The 23,648-nt window shown below is 40.7% G+C and overlaps 1 protein-coding gene across 11 annotated transcripts in view; it reads left to right on the top strand.

The window, feature by feature from the left end:
- The first annotated feature begins 8,259 nt into the window (after positions 1 to 8,259).
- Positions 8,260 to 23,648, top strand: part of EML5 (EMAP like 5) — a 140,203-nt gene continuing 124,814 nt past the window's right edge. For 7 of the 11 annotated variants that reach the window (XR_011432098.1, XR_011432099.1, XR_011432097.1 and 4 more), the window contains exon 1: positions 8,266 to 8,908. Coding sequence is in view for 3 of the 11 variants with exons in the window: in XM_070249745.1 (XP_070105846.1) it covers positions 8,712 to 8,908 (197 nt within the window). In the remaining 8 variants the exon portion in view is untranslated. Of the gene's footprint in view, positions 8,909 to 23,648 lie in introns of all 11 variants that reach the window. The other 4 variants (XR_011432100.1, XR_011432101.1, XR_011432102.1 and 1 more) reach the window with 1 other exon arrangement.

Below are 23,648 nucleotides of genomic sequence, written 5' to 3'. Positions count from 1 at the left end.
GGGCGCGGACATGGCACTGCTCATCAAACCACGCTGAGGCAGCATCCCACATACCACAACTAGAAGAACCCACAACGAAGAATATACAACAATGTACCAGGGGGCTTTGGGGAGAAAAAGGAAAAAAAAAATCCTTTCTCAGGGGCCAGCCCAGCCCTATGGCATAGTGGTTAGGTTCGGGTGCTCCACATCGGTAGCCCAGGATTCACAGATTTGATCCCTGGGGCAGACCTACACACTGCTAGTCAAGCCATGCTGTGGTGGTGTCCCACATACAAAATAGAGGAAGATTGGCACAGATGTTAGCTCAAGGACAATCTTCCTCAAGCAAAAAGAGGAAGATTAGCAGCAGATGTCAGCTCAGGGCCAGTCTTCCTCACCAAAAAAAACCCCCAAAAAAACCCAACACCTTTCTCTGCCCTGTGAGATGTAACTCTACCACCCAAAACTGTTTCCTCAAGGACTTGAGAGCTGTCTCTTTGAAATGTAGACATTCAGGGAGATAACTCTCTTTACTCTCAGTCCCTGCATCTGCATAAATAATGTCCTAAAATTCAGTAATTACTAAATGCAGGATAAGAGCCTAACTTTGGTAGCTGCCTGGCTTCATCGTGTACCACTGCCTTCCATCATAAAGGTAGAAGTTTATTTCTCCTCCTGATAAGCACCAGTTAACAAATCCAGTGTACTCGTCACAGGAACTAATGCCCCTTAAGAGCCCATGGTGCCTTTCCCTTGGCACATCCAGCTTGCAAAAAGTCTCCAGCACTTTGTTTTGTAGATGTCGAGTTCAATACATGCTGGATTCTCTTCCTTATTGCAAAAGTCTTACTGAATAAAATCTGTCCTTGCCACTCTAACTAGTGGCCACTTTTGTCTTTGACAATGTTATGTTTCATTACCTGCTTAATTCAATAGTCTCAGTTGCTGCAGAAATATAGTTTACATGTTGATCACAATTTGGTAGCATTTCCACTCAAGAAATAAGCACTTGGCTGCTTCGTGTTGGAGGCATGTGCTCCACCGTTCTCCTGTGTTTCTGCACATCTTATTTGCAGAGGCACCGACCACCTTTGATCCAGACTATCTTTCCAAGGATGTTTGTGTAGTGAACAAACTTGGAAGGTGAAGATAGTGTCTCCTCTGGAGCCAAGGGCAGCTTTGTTTATTGTCCATGTAATAAAGATGATGTCTCCCTTCAGGCCAAGGGTCAGACAGCTTACTGCCCATTATAAAAGATTTAGGTTCCCTGACCTTGGTTGAGATTCCTCTCCTGTAATGCAACTCGCTATGTGTGTAGTTACCATCTGGCCCACTTTGTGTTACCCTGTGGGAATTGGGGCTCAGGGAGCTGGTGGCCCAGAGATCACAGAAGAAGCTGGATGATGCAACCTGGAAGTGTGGGTATCAACTCCAACTCCCCATGAGGTGAACGTTAACCAATGGGAAAGAGAAGGCAGGAGGGAACTGGGGAAATAAATTCTGCCTCCTTCCTTCTTCCTCCTTCCCGTGGACTACTCTAGGCCACAATCTGCCCTTGTGGCCCACTGAGGGAAATCCCATGTGCTAGGTGGATACACCAGCCTAATCCCCTGCTCTCTCTCTTGAAGGCTTCTTACAAGGTGGTAGCCAGGCAGTAATGTCACATCACATTGTTTCACAGATTTTCTTGCCTCACTTCCTTTTCCTCAACCTCACTGCCCTGGGTTGCCCTTTCCAACTGAAACAGCAGTGCCTTAACCATTGCCTCAGGCTCAGTTTTCTTGAGAATCCAGGCTAAGGCAGCGGCTAAGTAAAGAAGGAGCACTATAGACTCTAAAAGAATAAGCAGGTAAACATACACTCTCAAGTATACACATTCTGGAAGCATAAATAAACAATTTCCTATAATTCAATGTGGTAAGTGCTACTATAGAAGTATGTATGAGTGTATACAATGTACTAGGGACTTAAATGAAAGCTGATTAATTCCGGAGTGTGTGGATGGGGATATTCCAGCAAACTACAACGTGGTGTATATTTGTTTGCTAGGTTTGCTGTAACAAAGTACCACAAACTAAGTGGCTTAAGCAATAGAATTTTATTGTCTCACAGTTCTGGAGGCAAGAAGTTTGAGATAAAGTGCTGGCGGCACTCGTTCCTTCGGAGGGCTGTGAGGAGGAGATCTGTTCCATGCCTTTCTCCTGGCTTCTGGTGGTTACGGCAATCCCTGGTATTCTGTGGCAGGTAGATCTCTGCCTTCATCTTTACATGACGTTTTCCCTGCGTGGGCGTCTGTGTCCAAATTTCCCGTTTTTATAAGGACACCGGACATGTGGGATTGAGGCCCATCTTACTTCAGTATGATGTAATCTTAACTAATTACATCTGCAAAAACTCTATTTCCAAATAAGGTCACTTTCTAAGGTACTGGGGATTACAACTTCAACATATAATTTTTGGAGGACACAACTCAACCCGTAACAAGGTGGTACATTTGGGCTGGACCTCAAAGATTCATTTTAATAAGAGTTTGCCAGGGTGACAGAGACAGTTAGAGGCTTCATGTGTCAGAATGAGGCGATGGTCCTTTATTTTGCAGTCCGTTGGAAGTTACCCAATATTTGTTAAAGATTACTTTTGTTACTTCTTCCTAATTACAGAAGGAACAGGTGTGTGTAATTGACATGTCAGTTGGGACTTCTCTACCGCTTGGAGGGTTTAATGTGGCTTGAATCCCAAGTTCATCCATTAGAATCCTGGGCTTCCCCTGCTCCCTCCCCAGCAACTTCATGATTCTCTTCATGAGGTGTTGCTTCTTACTACGTCAATCTGCATGAGAAGCCCTGTTTCTCTAGTTTCCGTTTTAAAAAGCCACCTAACGTTTCATGAGTTTAGAAACTTTATTTAAGATTTGAGAGGTTTTGGACAGAGTTGCACGGCAAAACTTGCAGCTTTGCCATCTCTGTGACTTCATTCCTCCCTCATCTTCCTGGAGCAACAAATTCTTTCTCATTCCTCATGCAGAACAGTTCTGCCTACATTCGACTCCTTTGGGATCTCATTTTCTGTGCCAAGCACCCATTTGGGTATTTTCTTTCCAAACAAATATAATACCCTTCCCATGAGGAATTCTGAGAAATAAAAATTTCTCATCTCATTACATGTATATTTTTAAAGAACTTAGAAAACATACCAATAAAAGTGTAAAAATTACTCATCACATTACAAAACTGTTAACATTTGGTATCATTTGTTCCAGTCTTTAATATATTTCATAATTGGGCTCATTCTGTACATACATTTTTTTAATATCCTGATTGTAAAAAATATTTCATATTCTATTAATGGGAAATTTCCAATGTTGCCAAAACTTATTTGAAAACCTAATTTTCAATGGTTTTACAATATTTTTCATATGGGCTGACTCAATTTACTTAAAATTTTCCCTGTGGTTGGACAGTTAGGTTTTTAAATTTTTATTGTTATAAATTATGCTGTGTTAAATATTTTGGTATATGAATCTTGATTTGTATTTTTATTACATTATGACAGGTAACCAAATGAGAAATTAGTGAGTCAAAGGATAAGAACATTTCGAAGCTCAAGATGCCTAAACTGCTTCTAGAAAAGTGTCTTGAAACAGGGGAATGACATGATCAGACACATGATTTTCACGTAAAACTGGAGTTGCCCAACCTGTTACGGAACTCAAACAGGTTCACTTACCCACCTCACAGTAGGACCAATAACTGAAAAATCAGGCTTGTGGCAAGGAAAGAGGGTTTATTATTATGGAAACCCAGCCAGATGAGGAGATGGGAGTTAGATCTCAGATCCACTTCCTCCAAGGGAAAAAGGTAGGGGTTTTTATCTAGGGTTTTAGGTAGAGGAGGGGAAATGTATGGACTTGCTGTGTGGTGGTCCTACCAGCCTGCATTTGGCCTTAAAGACTGAATCTTGATATTTGGACCTTGAATTTCTGGGAAAGACAGCTCATTCTTATGCTAAGGAGGGACAGAAAGCCCTGGTTAGTTTTAAACAGCAGTTGATTAGGCTGAATATGCACAGCTGCAGTTAGCAAAGTTTATCTCAAAGTTTTTGCTCTAGGAAGATTTTTTAACCTCCTTGTTCTCGGTTTTAAACCTAAGGAAAAGATGATTAGAACTTGAACTGAACTATGGCAATGGAGATTGGGAGGGTATGGATGTAGAGATGGGGATGGAGTTTAGGGATATTTCTAAAATAGAGTCAAAAGGACTTGGTAACTGGATATGGAAGCGAAAACAGTGAGAACCAAAGCCAACTGTCTAGCTTTCCAACCTGCCTAACTGGGGGATTATTGATATTGTTGTAAAGAAAGAGAAGATGGCAAGGCGTATAGATGTGTAGGAGAAGGTAATTTGGTTTGAGACTTCTTCTATTTGAATTATATACCAGTTTTTAAGGCTTTAGGTGGAATCTAATAGGCATTTGGAAATGTGGTTACTGGTGGAGAACATCTGCTGTTTTTGCCTGCGTGACATCTTGGGTTAGCTTTAGAATTTTTTTCAGAGGAGGGTATTTGGGTGGCAGTCTGGTTAGAAGTCTTGTCTTAGAGCTGCATTTATTTAGCAAACACTTGTTGTCGTTTTTAATTTAGATTGCACGTGTATTTAGTTATGTGTGGAGCCTGGGGAATACTAAAGCATCTAAGTCAGCCTGGGTAGCCACTGCTAGCATCCATTCCTTCTTATTCTGGTAATGTCACTTCAATTTTCTTGGGAGGAACACCTCTATCCCACTCTCCCTTCCCGTGGTTTTAGTGCACCTGGCACTACACTATGGATCCAACGGTGGGCACATATTTCAGATCAGTCAATTGGAGACATTGGGGCTGACGTCTAGGAGTTTCCAGGGGAACTGCTGGGAAAAAAAAATCTTTCCACAGGGATTGCTAAGAGAATACGATGTAGAACTGGAGCTGTTGGCAGCTAGTTTGCTTGTCTGGCAATGGAATCAACCCAAAGGAAAGTAGATCTGAGTTAATTCTGAAGACTTGGTTCTGAAGGCCCCCAGGATCCAAGTGCATTAATGCTAATTCTAGTTTCAGTCCTGTGTGGCATTAAAATTCCCTTTTTATCTGAAGCCATTTTGAGAGGGTTTCTGTCATGTACAACCAAAGAAATCTTGACTAATACGGTATTGAAGATGAGAAAAAGTTGCAAGCTTCCAAGTTTCAACTATTCAAGATAAAACTAAGAGGATCCTATTATGAATACACAAGTATTGTCTTTTATATGTAATGGCCAACAGATACGTATGAAACATCTACCACGTAGTGCTACGCACTGTGTTAGCCTCTGTACATAAAACAGAAATATTTGTTTTCTGTTGGCTACAGAAATATTTTTATGGACAGCTTATTAAAATAGTATTATAATTCATAAGTTGGCTGCATTAGTTTGTTAGAATTAATAGAATGAATTTTAGCTTTTATCTAATTTCGTATCCTTTGTCTTAAGTTTCTTTTGGAGACTTGAGGGTAGCTAAGTCAGTAGCCAGCATGTAATTTGTTATTTGCTTGAATTTTAGAAATATCTCAAATGTCCGGAATATAAAACTCCATACTAGGAACTCAAGTTTCAGGATATAGATTACCAAAGGGTATTTGTAGCTTATATCAAAAATGCCTAATAGAGGTCTACCTGTTGATATGTATAACTTTTGGGGTCTTTCTCCTCCATCCTTATTTGCGTTACTTTCAAAGGGTATGGATGGTGAAATCTCATCTAGCAATAAAAGCTTGATTAAGCTTTCTGAGGTGACATTAGTAATAACAGATTATATAAAATTGTAGGGGTAATAACTAATCAGGTTTTTTTCCCATCTAATATTCATGAATGTTTCATTTTTCAGCCACCTTTGTGCCTCAGCTGTCTCTTTGGGTCTTGAGTTGTCAGCTGAGGATGGTTTAATTAAGAATGTTTTTGCTTCACACTCCACCCTTGGGTCATTAAAAATCATCATGGAAAATATGATAATGGAAGAATAAATTATTTAAATCTGTTATTAATATGAGTACTTAAATATGTATCACGGGATCCATAAGACATTGCACTGAAAAATCTGAACAACAGAACAAAGTTTTTCTTATTCTTCACTACCCTACATCTCATAAAAATTACACATAACCAGCAATTAATGTACCACAAATGTATAGCAACGAAATATTTTATGTTTTCTAAGTTCAGTGCTTAAATTTAAATAATGAACAAATTTTTTTTTTCTCCTCAGGGGTTTTCAAGGAACTCACTAGCGAGTTAGCAAACATATTCTTATTAAAAAACAAATACACATGACAAAGAGAAATTGTATGTGCCTTTCTCCAGGGAATCCCACACAAGCTTTTTTATGACTTCAAAGACACTTCTCAAGCCTGAGTTCTTTTTTTCTTTTCAGCAAGTGCCAGAAACCCAATCTACAATCCTCTTCTCTTTCTGCTGAGATTCTCGTCATTCCTAGCCAATAACAAGCTGTGGAGTGGGATACACTTCCCCCAATCTTGCTCACCACCCTCTTGTAATTCTTGGCTGCTCCTGGATATTAGGACAAGGGCCCTTTTCATTACAAGAGTTCTATAGCTAATCACTCTGATAACTAATACACTTGAGGATCTCTGAAAGCTTGGAAATTTTATGAAGTTCTTACAGTCGGTTTTTCCTGCATCATAGTTCCTCACTATTCTGTTAGATGATTGCTGTGAACTACAGTGGATTTGATTTCTACTTTTAGCCCTCCTGGCAGAGTTCACCAAATCTGCTCACTCCTTCAGAGTTTACTTTTCATGACATTTATGCAAATTTCTTCCTCTGATATGGCCCTTCTTCCCTGCATGTGGAAGTCATAATGAAAACTGAAAAGGTATTCTCTTGCCTCAAATTGGCAATTTGGATCTTTTTTCTCTTTGAAGATTTTATTTTTCCCCTTTTCTCCCAAAGCCCCCCAGTACATAGTTGTGTATTTTTAGTTGTGGGTCCTTCTAGTTGTGGCACGTGGAATGCCGCCTCAGCATGGCGTGAAGAGTGGTCCCATGTCGGTGCCCAGGATTCCAACCAGCGAAACTCTGGGCCACCAGAAGCAGAGTGAGTGAACTTAACCACTCCGCCATGGGGCGGCCCCCAATTTGGATCTTTGAGGAAGTAGAGAGTGGGTAGCATTCATTCCAAGGTATGGGTACCATATAGGAATCATCACTTTTGTGCAGTCACTGTTTTTTGAAAGGATATTAGTTTATTCCAGTTTTTGTTAGATTTCCAAGTTTTGGTATTTTCCAGGAAAACCAAAACAGTGATTTTTTAGACATGGAGGATTTATAACAGTATTTCATGAATTATTATTTCTTGTTGTAAATCTGGCAGCTATCGTCCTGCACTTAAAACCCTTTAAAATATGGATTTCAAATTATTTTTACAGGTTTGGTAAATCTTGGCCGTATTCCTGCCAGAAAGGGGACACTTAGAAAACCGAGTAGGAGGGGAACTGACAAAGTGAGGAATTCATCGCTCCTAGCACTTTTGTGTTACACGCGCATTCTCCAGAATCACAATCTCATGCCATCTTGCTTCACTCTTACTACAATGTAACAAGTATCAAGATTTTATTGGTGTTCAAAATAGTAATTAAAAAAATAAATTGAGGTATCATTGGTACTTATTAAGAAACTGGATCCGGCGTGTCATTTACCATCTAAACTCTACTTTCAGCTTTGAGGTCACCGACACAAATAAGAAAACGTACACTGAGGAAGTCAGATTTTATCCCCACTCAGTGTCTGATACAGTGAGCACTATGAAGCAGAAAGAAAATACATATACGCACACAAAGGCATTAGGAAAAAAAAAATGAGGTTAGCATCCAGGTGCTGATTCCCCCAGGCAGACGCGTAGCCCTGGCCGGGTACAGGGGCCTTGCAAGACCTGCGACGCTTCCGGAGCAAAGATTCCCAGCAGCAGGGGGTGGGGGTCGACAAGGGTCGGCACCGGGCCTGGGCGGCTTCGCGAGGGCTCAGCGCCCTGCGGGGGCCGCACGCGGTCAGGACGGCTGGGGTCGGGGAGCTAGACCTAAGTAGGGAGCGACGGCGCGGGCACGGCGACCCACCGCCAGCCCCCACGGCTCCCCGCGCTGGCTCGGACCCCGGCTGGGAGGGGCGGGGCGGGACGAGCGCAGGCGGCGGCGGCGGCGACGGCAGGGAGGGGGCGGGGCCGCGCGCTGCCGCGCACCCGCTGCTGTCCTCGGCTCGGGGGCGCGCGGCGCGTGCTCGGCGGGCCGGAGGACGCGGCCGCCGCGGAGGGGCGCGAACGCCGCTGGTGACCCGGGCAGGGAGCAAGGCGCGCGGGCGGCGGCTGAGGAGTGGAGGCAGGAGGCGGGCCGTCGCTCGGCGGCACTCGCACCTCGGTGCTGCGGGCTGAGGAGACGAGGCGAGCACCCCCTTGCCGGCCGGCGGCGCCCGCGGCCCTCAGCATGTTCCGCGAGGCGAGGGGTTTCCTCCCGCCCGTGGGCTGAGGCAGCGGCGGCGGCGGCGGCGGCGGCGGCCAGGGGAAGCGACATGCACCTGCCGGGCGCGGCTTAGAGGACGCGGCAGGCGGGGGAGTCCCGGCCGCCAGCGGAGGGCTTTCTTCGCCGGGCCGCCTCCTGCTTCCCGCGGCCCGGGGCCCGAGCCGGAGCCGGAGCGGCGGGGTGGGCTCCCCGACATGGCGGCCCGGAGCGCCCCGAGCTGCCACCTGCGGCTCGAGTGGGTGTACGGCTACCGGGGCCACCAGTGCCGCAACAACCTCTACTACACGGCGGCCAAGGAGATCGTGTACTTCGTGGCGGGCGTCGGCGTGGTGTACAGCCCGCGGGAGCACCGGCAGAAGTTCTACCGGGGCCACAGCGACGACATCATCAGGTACCGAGGGCCGGGGGTGGCCGCCGATCCCCGCGGACCGCCTGCGGAGTTTGCACTTGCCTGTTCTTGCGGGGAGCATCGCCCCAGCAGGAAACCCGCGACTGTCTGGTCCCAAACCCACCCGACAGACCTTTCCCCATCTTCGTGTCCTGGAGTCTCTCCCTCGGGTCGGTGCGGTGACACCGAGTCCGCGGATCCCCTGGGCGTGCGGTTTTATGGCTTTGCACCCTTTTCCCTCCATCAATGTATGAAAACTGCAAAAAGGTTTATTTTGGTGGCACTTGACTCCTTTAAATCCCATCAGAGATTCCTGATTAAACGCGTTCTTGAAACCAGGGGGAAAGCTACCTAATAGAGAACTGATAAAAGTACCGCAAGCTGTAGGCTGGTCCTGGGGAGCGCGTCCAGGTGCATCCTGGAGGGCACTCACCTCTTGGCCATAAGAATTAGTTCAGGTTTCACTGTCTGCTGTTATCATCAGATAGAAGAGAAGCCCGCAACCTTCAGGCTATTCATTGGACATTAAAATTTGCACACCTAAAGGCAGTTTGGGGGTAGGTTTTATCTGAAAAAGCTGCTAAAAATGATTCCACTGGTTTCCCGTTCTTTTATTCCTTCTTCATTAAGCTACTTCTAATTAAGTTTACTTTTGTATTTTAATTTAAATCACAATTTTTGTTTGCATTTTTATTCTTCTTGGGCAGTATCTTAGAGTTGGTCCCAGTGTTTGTTTACATATCTTGAACGATTGGTGTATTTGAAATGTGATTTTCAATCAGTGTCTCAGAATTTTTGTGGCAAATAAAGTTAAAAGCTACAGAAATTATTCTAGGTTGTTGATTATTGTCTCAAGCGCAGCATTTGTGTCCTTGACAGAGGAGAATATATTTAAAAACATTTTGAGACTATATGTGTGTGCTGCTTCTGGGTTTTTAACAGAGGCTCTGTGATTGGATTTCGTTACTCAGCTTTATTCCCTTATTTATGTTGCACAGGATTTAGATTGGGCATTTCAAATCCAGTATCTCGGTTTGATGTCTTGTAGGCAAGAAGCTCTGGTATTTAAATTCTGTCGATAACAAAGTTGCTCTTCTGTGTTGCATCTCTGTACATCGGTGATCTGTAAGAGGGAAAAGGGGGGCTATGACAAACAAAAACAAAAGGTAGGACAAGATGGAGTAAAGATAAAGAGAGCAAAAATTGAGATTGTGGAATAAGCAATGAGGTGGTATTTTTGGTTCATTTGTTGTTCTTCACCCCAAGAGTGGACTTTACCCCAGTTCCTTGTCTTTTTCGCTAATCCTTTCCAGTTTCTCTGTTCTTTTCCATGTGTTGGATCTCACGCAGTACAGGGGATAGCAGCTTTACCTCGTTGAAGCAGGCTTCACTGAAGCCCTCCTCTGGATGCTCAGTCTATTCGGTTGAATTCAGTAGGTGGGGTAGGTGAGAAGGATTTTGAAGTCTTCTCATGGTGCATCCTTTTGTTTTTACTACTTGGTCGTTGACAGCAGTATGGTATGAAAGCTTTCTGAAATGAGATATGATTTATTTGATGGGATAAATTATGTTTTGTTTATTCTAGCAGTAATTAAAAGCTGTATTATATGTTACATCACTTGAGTTTTTGTAATTGTGTTTCCATCAACTGTAAGGAAGTAATGCCTTTGCCTTCGTTTGGCACAGCCCATACATATATCTCAAGATATTTCAAATGACAAATTAATATTTTGCTGTAATTAGATACTGCTTATGATTTTATGCAAATGATTTTATCCTTAAAATAATGTATAACACCATAAAAAGATTTCCTGAAAAATTGCAGTGGGGTAGTAAAATCTAAATCATATAGCATTGGTGGCACAAATGTAATACGTACTAAGAATATAACTTAGAAATCAGTCAAAGGGATCTGGAAATTCTATTTCAAACAATAATGACAGAGATAATTCTTGTTTGTGAAATAGATCAGGCAAGTGTTCGAACCTTTCACTTTTTTTCAGTTCAAAGTTTGAAATATAAGTATAGAAACTACAGTGGTTTTTCAGTTATGTCCCAGCAGAAAATATAGTATTCATAAATGTGATGCGTGGTGGAAAACAATGTTGCTGTAATGTAAGCCTTAGTAATAAAAAGTCATTGCTGTTTTTATCGTCTGTTTTGTTTCCACATTTGCTTGAAACTTTGGTAAAAGTTTTTGGTCAAATATAACTTAGTTTGGGGCTAAGACTATTCCAGATTGAGCAGGTCATTGTCCTTAGGTTTTAAAAATGTAAGTGCTGTATTGGTTGTAAAGACTGAATCATGACCAGTCTATCATTTGTTTCTCAATTCTCCTGTCATCTTGTTATATCTAGTATTGCCAACGGTGGTGCCACGTGACTTTTTGTCATTTTGTCTGTGTTGCTTATAGTTGTCTTACTTCTTTTTGCCATATATCTCTATACACTTCTTTAGTAATTTATCCTTTAGTTATATTTATTTCAGTGCTACTGAATTATGTAGAAATTTATTTAGAAATTAGCTTCACTGTCAGAAATAATACAGGAATTTTAGAGTTAATTTTTCTTAGTTTTTTTCCTGAGTCTCAAGTTATATTGATAAAATTCTCCAGTTGTTAAGTGTTTATTACAGGTTTAAGGCTAAGTTATAAAATATACTAGACTACCACCAGTTTTAGTGTAAGATGCACACCTATAGCTTTGTCTGTATTTTGCAACTTTTGCCAGTTGTCTTCCCAAAGGATGTGATAGCTTTTAAAATTTATTTTTCTGCTTACTGCCCGTCAACATGTTTTTGACAAGTTTATTCTTGAAATAGTAGATATTATTGACAGTTTTCAAATCATTTATCACCAGTAGAGACCATTGATGGAATATAGCTAGCTTGGTGCATTTTGGTATGACTGTTTTTTCCTTTAGACAAAAATGAAAAGTGTAGCTCTTTTCTTCAGTTGTGGTAGGTAGTGTTCTTAAGAAAGAAAACTGATCAAGCCTCACCATAATCTAGTAAATATGATTTTTTAACAGCTCTGTATTTATGGTATGAAAACATCATTTATTCAACACAAGTCAAAATTGTAGTTGGCAAAGCAATTCAGAATGTGTGATATTTCTGTGGTAGATCAATATTTTTTGTGTTTATAGGGGTTGAGGGTAGCAAATTTTTAAGGTCTGGCAGGAATTACTACGAACCTACTTGTTGTCCAGTTAATGCTTCCAGATATGTGGTCAGTATTTCCCAAAACTGGCTGATCATCAGAATCATTTAAGGAACTTTTTGCCAATTTCTAACCTTTTCCTCAGGTGCACTAAGTCAGAATCCTGTAGGTTTGGAGCCCAGAAATCTGTTTTTTGAAAGTGCCCCAGATGATTCTGTTTGGGAAGCACGCTGCCAATCTGTATCCCAAAACATGCATGCCTAGAATTCTTAACATAAGCAGTTTGAGAAATGGATGTAAACCCTCCCCTCAACCTGGTACTAGAATTTTCTTAAGCATTGTGTAATATCTAGAAACAGTACTTCAGAAAGTATTAGAATACATACAGATTTAGTAAAATGTCTCTCTGTTTAAGTAACTGGAGTTAGGTGAGCTTAATTTTCACAGACTGTATAATCTGTAAAATTTCATTTTATGTGTCTGGATATCAAAGTGTTTATGGTTATTTGTTTTTCAAATACTGCATAATTTAAGGGATAAAATTAAGACATGTTTTTGGGGAAAGGTAGGAATTATCTAGGATAATAGTTCAAATTGTCATAAATGTACATTAAATGTATCTTTATTGTTTACTTAGGGAAAAGCCAAATTTTTAGATTCACATCATAGTTATTTTCCTTTATTTTATATTTCATGTCAAATATGCAGATAACTAATAAAATGTATTTTGGATGTATTAAGGAAAACGTATGGAATAATACATTCTTAGAAACTATTAAGAGCTTACTGTTCTTTCAAGGGCTTTTGACTCATCAAAGAAATGTTTATTGACCATCTGCTTTGTGCAAAGGTCCCTGCCTTAAGGTGTTCAGAGTTTAAAGACACAGTCAAGTAAAGAGTCACTTAGAATACTATGTATACTAGGGATAGCACTAGTATACCTGTGATACGGTGTGTACTTGGGACATAACAGTTCATAATGATGTTTCCTGCTGAGCATAATACCTAAGCTGAGTCTTTAAGGAAAACAGGGAGGAAGAGTCATCAGAAGAAGTGAGTGAAGGTCTCCCATTCTGGGAAGAGGGAGCATGGTATGCAGTGGTCTTGTGTTGAGAGAGAATATTTGGAAGAATTGTTTGTACTGACTATCTTCAGTTCTTTCTCTCCCATTCAGTCTTGGCTCCACCCTGTTTCACCATAGCGGCTCGTGTCAAGGTCACCAGTGACCTCCACGTTGCCATATCCAGTGGTTAATTCTCTGTTCTCATCTTTTTTGATTTATCATCTTCATTTGCCACAGTGGGTCACTCTCACCTTCTTGAGACACTTTAAGTGGTACCTGGGACACATCTTAGTGTAGAAATAGGTATTTATTGGTTCACTTATTCTTTCAGAAAATATTTATTGAGCACTTATTATTTGTCAGGAACTATTCTTAGCACTGGAGATACAGCAGTGAACCAAAAGGATGAAATTTCCAACCTTCATGGAACTTATATCTACTGGGGCTGGGGGTTGGCGGGGTGGGTGGTAAGACAGAGAATAAGCAAGCTAAATTATATTTTTAAAAACAGGAAAGTGAGATAGAGACTATTGGGAACAGTTTAGATAGGTATTTGGATAGGATTGACAGGAAGGCTTCACTGTAAAGTACAAAGGTAACACGAGTAGAGACTTGGAGCTGAGGGACTGTGCTGTGTGGATATTTGAGGGAAGGACCTTTCAGGCAAAGGGACTGCCAAGTGCAAATGCCCTGAAGTGAAATGCCTAGTGTGTTTGAGGAACAGTTAGAAAGTTAGTGTGGCTAGAGTGCAGTGAATTTGTGTGAACGTAGTCAGAAATGAGGTCTGATGAAGTGATGGTGGTGGGGGCAGATTGGGTAGGACCTTATAGGCTATCGAGAGGATTTTACCCTTCCCATCTGAGACTGGAAGTTATGGGAACAATTTAATCAAATTAATTTGACATAATTTGACTTAATGGTTTAACAAGGTCTCTCTGGCTTCTATACTGAGAACAGACTGAGAGAGAGGGGCAGGATGGAAGCAGAGAAACCACTTAGGAGACTGTTGCAATAATCCAGTCAAGAGATAATTGGAGGCTTGAACCAGCATGGTAACAGTGGAAGTTGTGAGAAAGGGTCAGATATATTTTGAAGATAGAGGCGGCATGATTTACTGATGGATCAGATATAAATTGTGACAGAAAGGAAAGGTGAATGATGTTTGCAGTTTTTGGCCAGAACGGCTGAAAGAATGGAATTGTCAGTTACTGAATTGGGAATGACTGTGGGAAGAGTAAGTTTTCTGTTTTGGGAGAAAGAAGATCATGAGCTCTGTTTTAGAAGCGTTCCATTTGAGATACTAATAGACAACCAAATTTCGGTTGCAAATTAGGCAGTTGAACATATGTGTCTATAATTCAGGGAAGCAGTCTGGGCTGGTATAAACTTGGGTGTTATCAGCATATAGATAGTGTTTAAAGCCATGAACCTGGATGAGATCACTGAGGGAGTAAGTATAGATAAAGGATCTAAAAAGTGGATTCCTGTGGTACTCCAACATTTAAATACAGGGGAGGTAAACAAGAACTGACAAAAATGTGGCCAAAGAGGCAGGAGGAAAACCAAGAGAGTGTGAAGTCATGGAAGTCAAGTGGAAAGAGTATTTCAGGGAGAAAGAAGTGATCAGCTGTATCAAGTGAGGTGAGGAGTGCTTCACCTTAGTGGGAAATGTTAGCTGTTTTGCAATAATTACATTGTAATCGCAAGACTCTCTTGGAGACTGTGTGTGTTCACGGTTCAGGGGAATGGGAAGGGGTAGGGGGCAGAAAGAAGTTGTCAAAATGAGTTGTCATTATTAGTATACAAAACTGGCCTCCTTCAAGATTGTCCCAGCAGCTTCTAGTTTGCTTGGTTATTGGAAAATGGTGCATGGCCTGCCGCCCTACATCCTTGCTATTTAAAGGTGTAGTCCTCAGACTAGCAAACGTCAGCATCACATGGGAGCTCATTAAAAATGCAGATTTCAAACCCCACCCCAGACGTATTGAATTAGACTCTAAATTTTAACAACATTCTCAGGTAATTTGTAAGCATATTAAAGTTTCAAAAGCTCACTCTAGGTCTGTGGTTTTCAAAGCATTATCCTTTAACCAGCAGCATTAGTATCACCTGGAAACTTGTTAGAAATAAAAATTCTCAGGCTTCACTTCAGACCTAATCGGAAACTTTAGGTATGGGGCCCAGCAGTCCATTTTAGTCATCTCCAGGTGATATTGATGTATTTTAAAGTTTGAAAACCACTGCTCTCGATTGCGATTCTCAGCCCTGGCTGCATATTAGAATCACTTGGAGAATTAAAAATGAAGCAAACATAATAAAACCACCAGTGGCTAAGTCTCATTCTTCGAAATTTTGATTTAATTTGGTTAGGGTGGGTCTCAGGTATAGTTTCTTTGTTGTTTGCTTCTGTTTTTAATTTTTAAGCTTCCCAGATGAGTCTAACATGCAGCCAGTGTTGAAAACCACTACTCTACATATAGTAGTAATCCGTATTTAGCTGGTGGGCTAGAAAGTCAACCTCAGAAAACTCAGGGCCTAGCCAAATTTATTCACTTGCTCTTATGCATCATATAACAATGTGGATCATTTGCTAAGTATTAAGATCCCTTTAAAAACTTGGAACCTCTTGCCTAAGGTCCTCCCATTCTGGACATCCTTGATTGGAGATTACCCAAAAAAGCAATCCTTGCTATGATTTTCTGTTGATGGATCTGCTCAGTATCATCATGGGCTGAAAATACTAAAAGACACATATTTTGTATTGTTAGTCCAGAAAAATGGTCACTCACTGGGGACCTGGAAGGTTCATTTAGTGGGCAAAATTAGGTGCATCCTGGATGGTATCAAGTGAGGTGTAACCCAGTGCCCCAGGTGATGATTTCAACAGACTTAGGGAACAGTTGCAGTGGCTTTGGCTGAGTGATTTGGGCCATGGAAAGCCCAAGATTGTCTACTGATAAATTTCTATTTTGGAGCCAGGATCTGCTCCAGTCAGAAGTAGACCAAATATCCAATATGTTAACATTTGATCCAGGATGTTAATATGTTAAAATTTAGTATAAATGCCCGTCAGAAGGACAAATCACCCCCACTCTATGAAATTGTACAGTGGATATATTCACATGGAGAGTGAAAATAGCACCCTAGGTTCATGTCCAATCAGGGCAAAGTAGCTGGGATATTGTGCTTCGTAGGGCTTGAGGTCACGTTGCCACTAACCAAGCATGAAGGAGCCACTAATAGCTGACTGACTTCTCTTTAGGCCAGCCAGTGTCCTCCTTTGTGTCTTCAGTATGGGTCAGTATTCTGAGACAGCATAGGACTGGCAAAGGGTTATACCTAGCCAGCGTAAAGAAACTATCTTGGCTACAGTGGTATCTATTTTAATTATAGGGTGACATATGATACTACCGTATTGGCCAAAATAGCAAGAACTGGTACAAAAGCCTTAATAGCTCGTGGATTTCCTATCTACAGTATCACTCTCAGGTGGCCAGTGTAATTTAAAGGTGGATTGGATTGTTAAAAGATCAAGTGAAATATCATGTCCACCTTACAACACTATCTGAGGTAACAAGCATAGGGGAAAACATTAAATAATTCCTTGGTGGCGTTTGACTCCTAGAACCAGGGGATAGGCATGAGACTGAAGATTGACATTGCACCCTGGATCTAGCTATTTTGGAGGCCATTGGCACGCTCAATTCATCATACTACCACAAAATGCGTAATTTTTTTTTTCTGGGATGGACAGCTCATAATGCTGGGTTGGCAAACAAGGGGTTGTGATTGTAGGAGGTGTTAACTCAGATTTCACTCTAAAAGTTACCTTGTTCTTCACAATCGGGGGAGAATACCTGATTTTACTTCCATTCAGAGGCTGGGGGATATAGGGATAAAGCAAAGAGACAGGTTGGTTGCGAGATGAGAATTCTGGATTCTGTCATTGCCAAGGGGTGGATGGCTCAAACTCTTGATGGAAAGGGAGATGTCATGGGTACTGGACACATGGAATGTGTGGCAGAACAGGGAGCACCTAATTGAAATTAAAGGCCCAGAAATAAATTGACGGCAAGAGAAGTGTACGTAGCCTGTTCCCAAGATCATTTGGAAGAACTGAGATGCGCAGTTGCCATAGGTCTCCTTGTCAAGGAAATCCTGCTGCCCTTCCTGTTCCTGGGAATCATGTACCTACTTCACTTCCCAGCCAACAAGGACATTCAGTCTCTGCCTCAAATCCGTTGGAATCTATCTTTTTTCATCACTATGAGAGAATTTTCTTTCTTGGTCAGGAGATACAGTACTAGACACCATTGCCTCTGGTGTGGAAGCTCACATTACGTATTCATTTCAATCACTCAAAGTCCATAGTTTACCTTAGGGTTCACTCTTGGTGGTGTACATTCTGTGAGTTTGGACAAATGTATAATGATGTGTAGCCATCATTATAATATCATACAGAGAATTTTCACTGCCCCAAAAATCCTCTGTGCTTTGCTTATTTACTACCCCACACCCTACAACCACTAATGTTTTTACTGTCCCCATAGTTTTGCCTTTTTCAGAATGTCATATAGTTGGAATCATACAATATATAGCCTTTTCAGATGGACTTCTTTCACTTAGTAATATGCATTTATGCTTCCTCCATGTCTTTTGATAGCTCGATAGTGCGTTTCTCTTTTGGTGCTGAATAATGTTCCATTGGATGTACAAGGTTTGTTTATCCATTCACCAGCTGAAGGACATCTTGGTTGTTTCCAGGTTTTGGCATTTATGAATAAAGCTGCTGTAAACATCCATGAGCAGATTTTTGTGTGGACACAAGTTTTCAACTCCTTTGGGTAAATACAAAAGAGCACAATTACTGGATTATATGGTAAGAGGATGTTTAGTTTTGTAAGAAACAGCCAAACTGTCTTTCAAAGTGGCTGTAGTGTTTTGCCTTCCCACTAGCAATGTATGAGAATTCCTGTTGCTCCACCTCCTTGTCACATTCGGTGTTGTCTGTGTTCCGGATTTTGGCTATTCTAGTAGGTATGTAGTATAATCTCATTGTTTTTATTTGCATTTCTCTGATGACATATGATGAGCATCTTTTCATATGCTTATTTGCCATCTGTATATCTTCTTTGGTGAGGAGTGTGTTAAGGTCTTTGGCCTGATTTTTAATTGGGTTTTTTGTTTTTGAGTGTTAAGAGTTCTTTGTGTATTTTGGATAAGAGTCGTTTATCAGATGTGTCTTTTGCAAATGTTTCCTCCCAGTCTGTGGCTGTCTTCTAATGATGTTGACATTGTCTTTCATAGATCAGAAGTTTTTTATTTTAATGAAGTCCAGTTTATCAGTTGTTTCTTTCATGGATCGTTTTTTTGGTCGTGTATCTAAAAAGGCATCACCATATCCAAGGTCATCTAGGTTTTCTCCTATGTTGCCTTCTAGGAATTTTATAGTTTTACATTTATATTTAATATAATATATAAATATTATTATATATTTATAATATATATATAATATATTATATATATAAAATATAGTTTTATATTTAGATCTATGATCCATTTTGATTTAATTTTTGTGAAGGGTGTAAGGTCTGTGTCCAAATTCACTTTTTGTATGTGCATATCCAGTTGCAGCACTGTTTGTTGAAGAGATTATCTTTGATCCATTGTATTGCCTTTGCTCCTTTATCACAGATCAGTTGATTATATTTATGGAGATCTGTTTCTGGTCTTTCTCTTCTGTTCCACTGATCTATTTGTCTGTTCTTTTGCCACTACCACACTGTCTTGATTGCTATAACTTTATAGTGAGTCTTGAAGTTGGGTAGTGTCAGTCCTCCAACTTTGTTCTTCCTCTTCAATATTGTGTTGGCTATTCTGCATTTTTTGCCTCTCCATGTAGACTTTCAAATCAGTTTGTCAATATCCATAAAATAACTTGCTGGGATTTTGAGTGGGATTGCATTGTTGGTTCACAGCCTCAGGAATTCCCCTGATGAAAGTTTGTAACTGTCCCCTGTACATGGAAGGCAGGGAGAGACTGAAGAAAGAGGCAGTTTTAATAAGCAAGGGAACTTACACGTGTCTTGGGCGACCACAAGATGAGTAGATCTCCATACCTACCTGCCAGAATCTTTAGAGTTTATATAGAGGCTTTAATGGGATTCAGTCATGTATACAGTCCAGGTGGTCTCAATAACACATTACTCTCTCAAGGCTGTGTCCTTGAAGTGGATCCTTGTATAGGAATAGTGGGCACAAGGTACATTCCAAGGACAGGGGAGTGGGAAGTAGCCTCTGATTGCCTGAGGTCAACCAGTGGCTGTGTCCTCTCCATGATCTCCCAACATGCATTGACTCTGAAGATCAAGTTGGGAAGAAGTGACATCTTGACAGTATTGAGTCTCACTATCTATGAACATAGAATATCTCTTCATTTAGTTAGTTCTTCTTTGAATTCATTTATCAGAGTTTTGTAGTTTCCCTCATTAAGATTTTATATTTATTTTGTTAGATTTACACCTAAGTATTTCAGTTTTTTTGGTGCTAATGTAAATGGTATTGTATTTTTAATTTCAAATTCCACTTGTTCATTGTCAGGATATAGAAAAGCAATTAACGTTTATATATTAACCTTGTATTCTGCAACCTTGCTATAATTGCTTATTAGTTCTAGGAGTTTTTTTGCTGATTCTTTTGGATTTTCTATGCAGACAATCATGTTATCTGCAAACAAGACAGTTTTATGTCTTCCTTCCCAATATGTGTACCTTTTATATCCTTTTCTTACCTTATTGCATTAGCAAGGACTTCCAGTACAGTGTTGAAGAGGAATGGTGAGAGGGGACATTCTTGATTTGTACCTGATCTTAGTGGGAAAGCTTAGGGTTTCTCACTATGAGGAGATGTTAGCTGTAGGTTTTTTCTTTTTTCAAGGACGATTAGCCCTGTGCTAACATCTGCTGCCAATCCTCCTCTTTTTCCTGAGGAAGACTGGCCCTGAGCTAGTATCCGTGCCCATCTTCCTCCACTTTGTATGTGGGATGCCTCCCACAGCATGGCTTGCCAGGTGGTGCCATGTCCGCACCCAGGATCTGAACCGGCAAACTCCGGGCCACTGAAGCAGAACATGCACACTTAACTACTGTGCCACCGGGCCAGCTCGTAGTTGTTAGCTGTAGGTTTTTTGTGGGTACTCTTTTTTATTTTTGGTGAGGAAGATTGGCCCAGAGCTAACGTCTGTGCCAATCTTCCTTTACTTTGTATGTGGGGTGCCACCACAGCATGACTTGATGAGCAGTGTGTAGGTCCACATCTGGGATCCGAACCTGCGAACCCCAGGTCACTGAACCAGAGCATGTGAATTTAACCACTATGCCACTGGGCTGGTCCTTGGATATTCTTGATCATGTTGACAAAGCTCCTGTGTATTCCTGGTTTCCTGAGAGTTTTCATCATAAATGGGTGTTGGCATTTGTCAGATGCTTTTTCTGTATCTGTTGATATGATCATGTGATTTTTCATTTTTAGGCTATTGATGTGATGGATTACATTAATTGACTTTTGAATCATACCTGGGATAAGTCTCACTTGGTTGTGATGTATAATTCTTTTTATATTTTTTGGATTCAATTTGCTAATATTTTGTTGAAAATTTTTGCATCTGTATTCATGAGAGATATTGGTCTGTAGTTTTCTTTTCTTGTAATGTCTCTAGTTTTGGTGTTAGGTTAGTGCTGGCCTCATAAAATGAGTTAGGAAGCATTCCCTCTCTTTCTGTCCTTTGAAAGAGATTGTGGAGAATTGGTATAATTTCTTGCTTAAATATCTGGTAGAATTTACCAGTGAACCCATCTGGGCCTAATGCTTTCTATTTTGGAAGGTTATTAATTATTGATTCAATTTCTTTAGTAGATCTATATCTGTTGTAGATCATCATCATAGATATGCTTATTCAGATCATCTGTTTCTTGTGTGAGTTTTGGCAGATTGTCTGATATGTGTTTTCTTAAGTATTTGAATCTTATATATAAAATTATGGATTCTGTGCTTTTAATTTAACATTATAAAGTAAGTTTTCCCCAGTATTATGAAAAATCTCCATACATGTTTTTAATGATTACATGAGAGTCCATCCTGTGAGTGTACCATTGTTATTTAACCATTTCTTAAATGTTGGACATTTAGGTGGTTTTCAAGTTTTAACTGTTATAAGTAATAATGCAGGGACAAAAAGCTATACATAATGATTTTTATGTATTGAGGATTGTTTCATTCACAAAATTTATTTTAGCACCAGCAGCTTCTTTGGAAATTCAGTTAACAAATATTGATTGACTACCTGCTTTGTGCTAGTCATTGTTCTAGGTACCTAAGGAGTACTAAGGAGTAATATGAACAAAAAGGGAAAGTCTCTGTCCTAATGGAGTACACATTCTAGTGGAAGAGAGTAAGATAATAAATGCATAATAGTAATTTTAGATAGTGATAACAACTACAAATAAAATAGGGTAATGGGATAGAATATGTTGGGATGACTAGGAGTAGTCAGGGAAGGCTTCTCTAAGCAAGTTACATTTGACCTGAAGCGTGAATAATAATGAACGAATCAAGATTTGGGAGATCATTCTAGACAGACTTTGAGAGCCTAATGAGCTTGGTCTTTTGAAGGGACAGAAAGGCCACTGTGGCTGGAGCCTATGAACAAGAGGGAAAATAGTGGAAGTTGAGGTTCGAGAAGTTAGGGCAGATCTTGTAGAGCCTTAGAAGTGCCATATAGATAGTTCTGTTTTTATTCTAGTTTAATAGGAAGCTATTGGAGGATTTTAACCAGCTGAATGATGAGGTCAAATTTGTGTTGTTTTAAAATATCACTCTGGCTATGTTAAGAAAACCCTAAAGGGAAGCAATAGAGGACAAAGGGTATGTGGTTCAGATTAGGGTTGTAGCAGAGAAGATGGGGGTGATGATAGAGCCAATAGGACAGGCTATGGAATGTGTGTGATGAATAAGGAAAAAAGAAGTGATGAGGATAAAATTTAGATTCTTGGTCTGAGCAATTGAGTGGGTAGTGATGCCATTTACTAAGATGAGGAGAAGCAGATTGGAAAGTGAGTAAGGAGGAAAAAAATTCTGAATGTGTGAAATGTGAGTTGCCCATAATATGTCCATTGCTCTGGGCTAGAGATATAGATTTGGGGGTTATCACTGTACATATGCATCTGAAGACGTGGGATTGGATGAAATCACCTGGGAAAGGAAGGGAAGACAGCCTAGACAAACCCCTCGGACACTTTAACATTGAGAGGTTGGGAGTGGGAGAGGGCCTAACAAAGGAGACAGAGAAGGAAGGGCTAGTATATTACAGAATCAGGAAAGCCTGGAGAGGAAAGTGTTTCTAAAGGGAAAGAGTGGGGGCCGGCCCGGTGGCGCAGCGGTTGAGTGCGCACGTTCAGTTTCTTGGCGGCCGGGGTTTTGCCGGTTCCGATCCCGGGTGCAAACATGGCACTGCTTGGCACGCCATGCTGTGGTAGGCATCCCATGTATAAAGTAGAGGAAGATGGGCATGGATGTTAGCTCAGGGCCAGTCTTCCTCAGCAAAAAGAGGAGGATTGGCAGTAGTTAGCTCAGCACTAATCTTCCTCAAAAAAAAAAATAAGTAAAGGGAAAGAGTGGTCATTTGTGTCAAATGTGAAAAGTGTTGGAAAACAAGGACATACAATTAACCATTAGATTTGACAAGGTCACACATGACCTTGAAAAGAACTGCTTCAGGGAAAGAGAAGGGACGGAAGCCTAACTGGAATAAGTTGAGAAAATAAAGGTAAAAATGTTGAGACAACTCTTCTGAAGAGTTTTGCTGTGAATGGGGAGCAGAGAAAATAGGGTGATAGGTGAGGGGTCAGGGAGCTTTTTAAATAAGTGTATTTGAATGCAATTAGGAATGACTCAGTCATGAGGAAGCAATAATGCCAGAAAACATAGTTCTAGAAATAAAGTACTCGAAAGTAAGGGGAATGAGATCCAGAGCACAAGTGAAGAGTTTGAGGAATAGAGACATTTCTTCCATTTTACAAGAGGGAAGCCGGAGCCTGCTGGGACAAGTGCAGTTAGGTTAGTGAATTTGTTGGGGGCAAAGTATCTCCTTTAATTCCATCTATATTATTGGCTGAGTACAAGGCAGACTTATCAGTTATGAGGTGAATGTTGATGGTGGGGTACTGTGGTCATGAGGAAGTTTGGAGTTGAGAGAAGGAAAGCAAAATTTATCAGCTAAGTGTTAATAGGATTGGGTGATAGTGTAAAAATGCTCACTTGAGATCTGTGAGGATAAATTTAAAGGAACACTGATGAACGCAATTGTATATAAGAAGGGAAATCTATGAAGATAACTACCTTGAAGGAGACAGCCCCCTTTATGTTTGTTTAATGCGTTACTACTTTCTAATTATGATAAATTTAGAGATTAAATGCTTAAAATAACTAATATGTAATTGTGGGATTTGATGACAGTGCTCTTA

Source organism: Equus caballus, chromosome 24, assembly GCF_041296265.1.
Source record: "Equus caballus isolate H_3958 breed thoroughbred chromosome 24, TB-T2T, whole genome shotgun sequence".
NCBI lineage: Eukaryota > Metazoa > Chordata > Mammalia > Perissodactyla > Equidae > Equus > Equus caballus.
The sequence above is the reverse complement of the archived record's forward strand: the minus strand, read 5'-3'. Positions and strand labels throughout refer to the sequence as shown.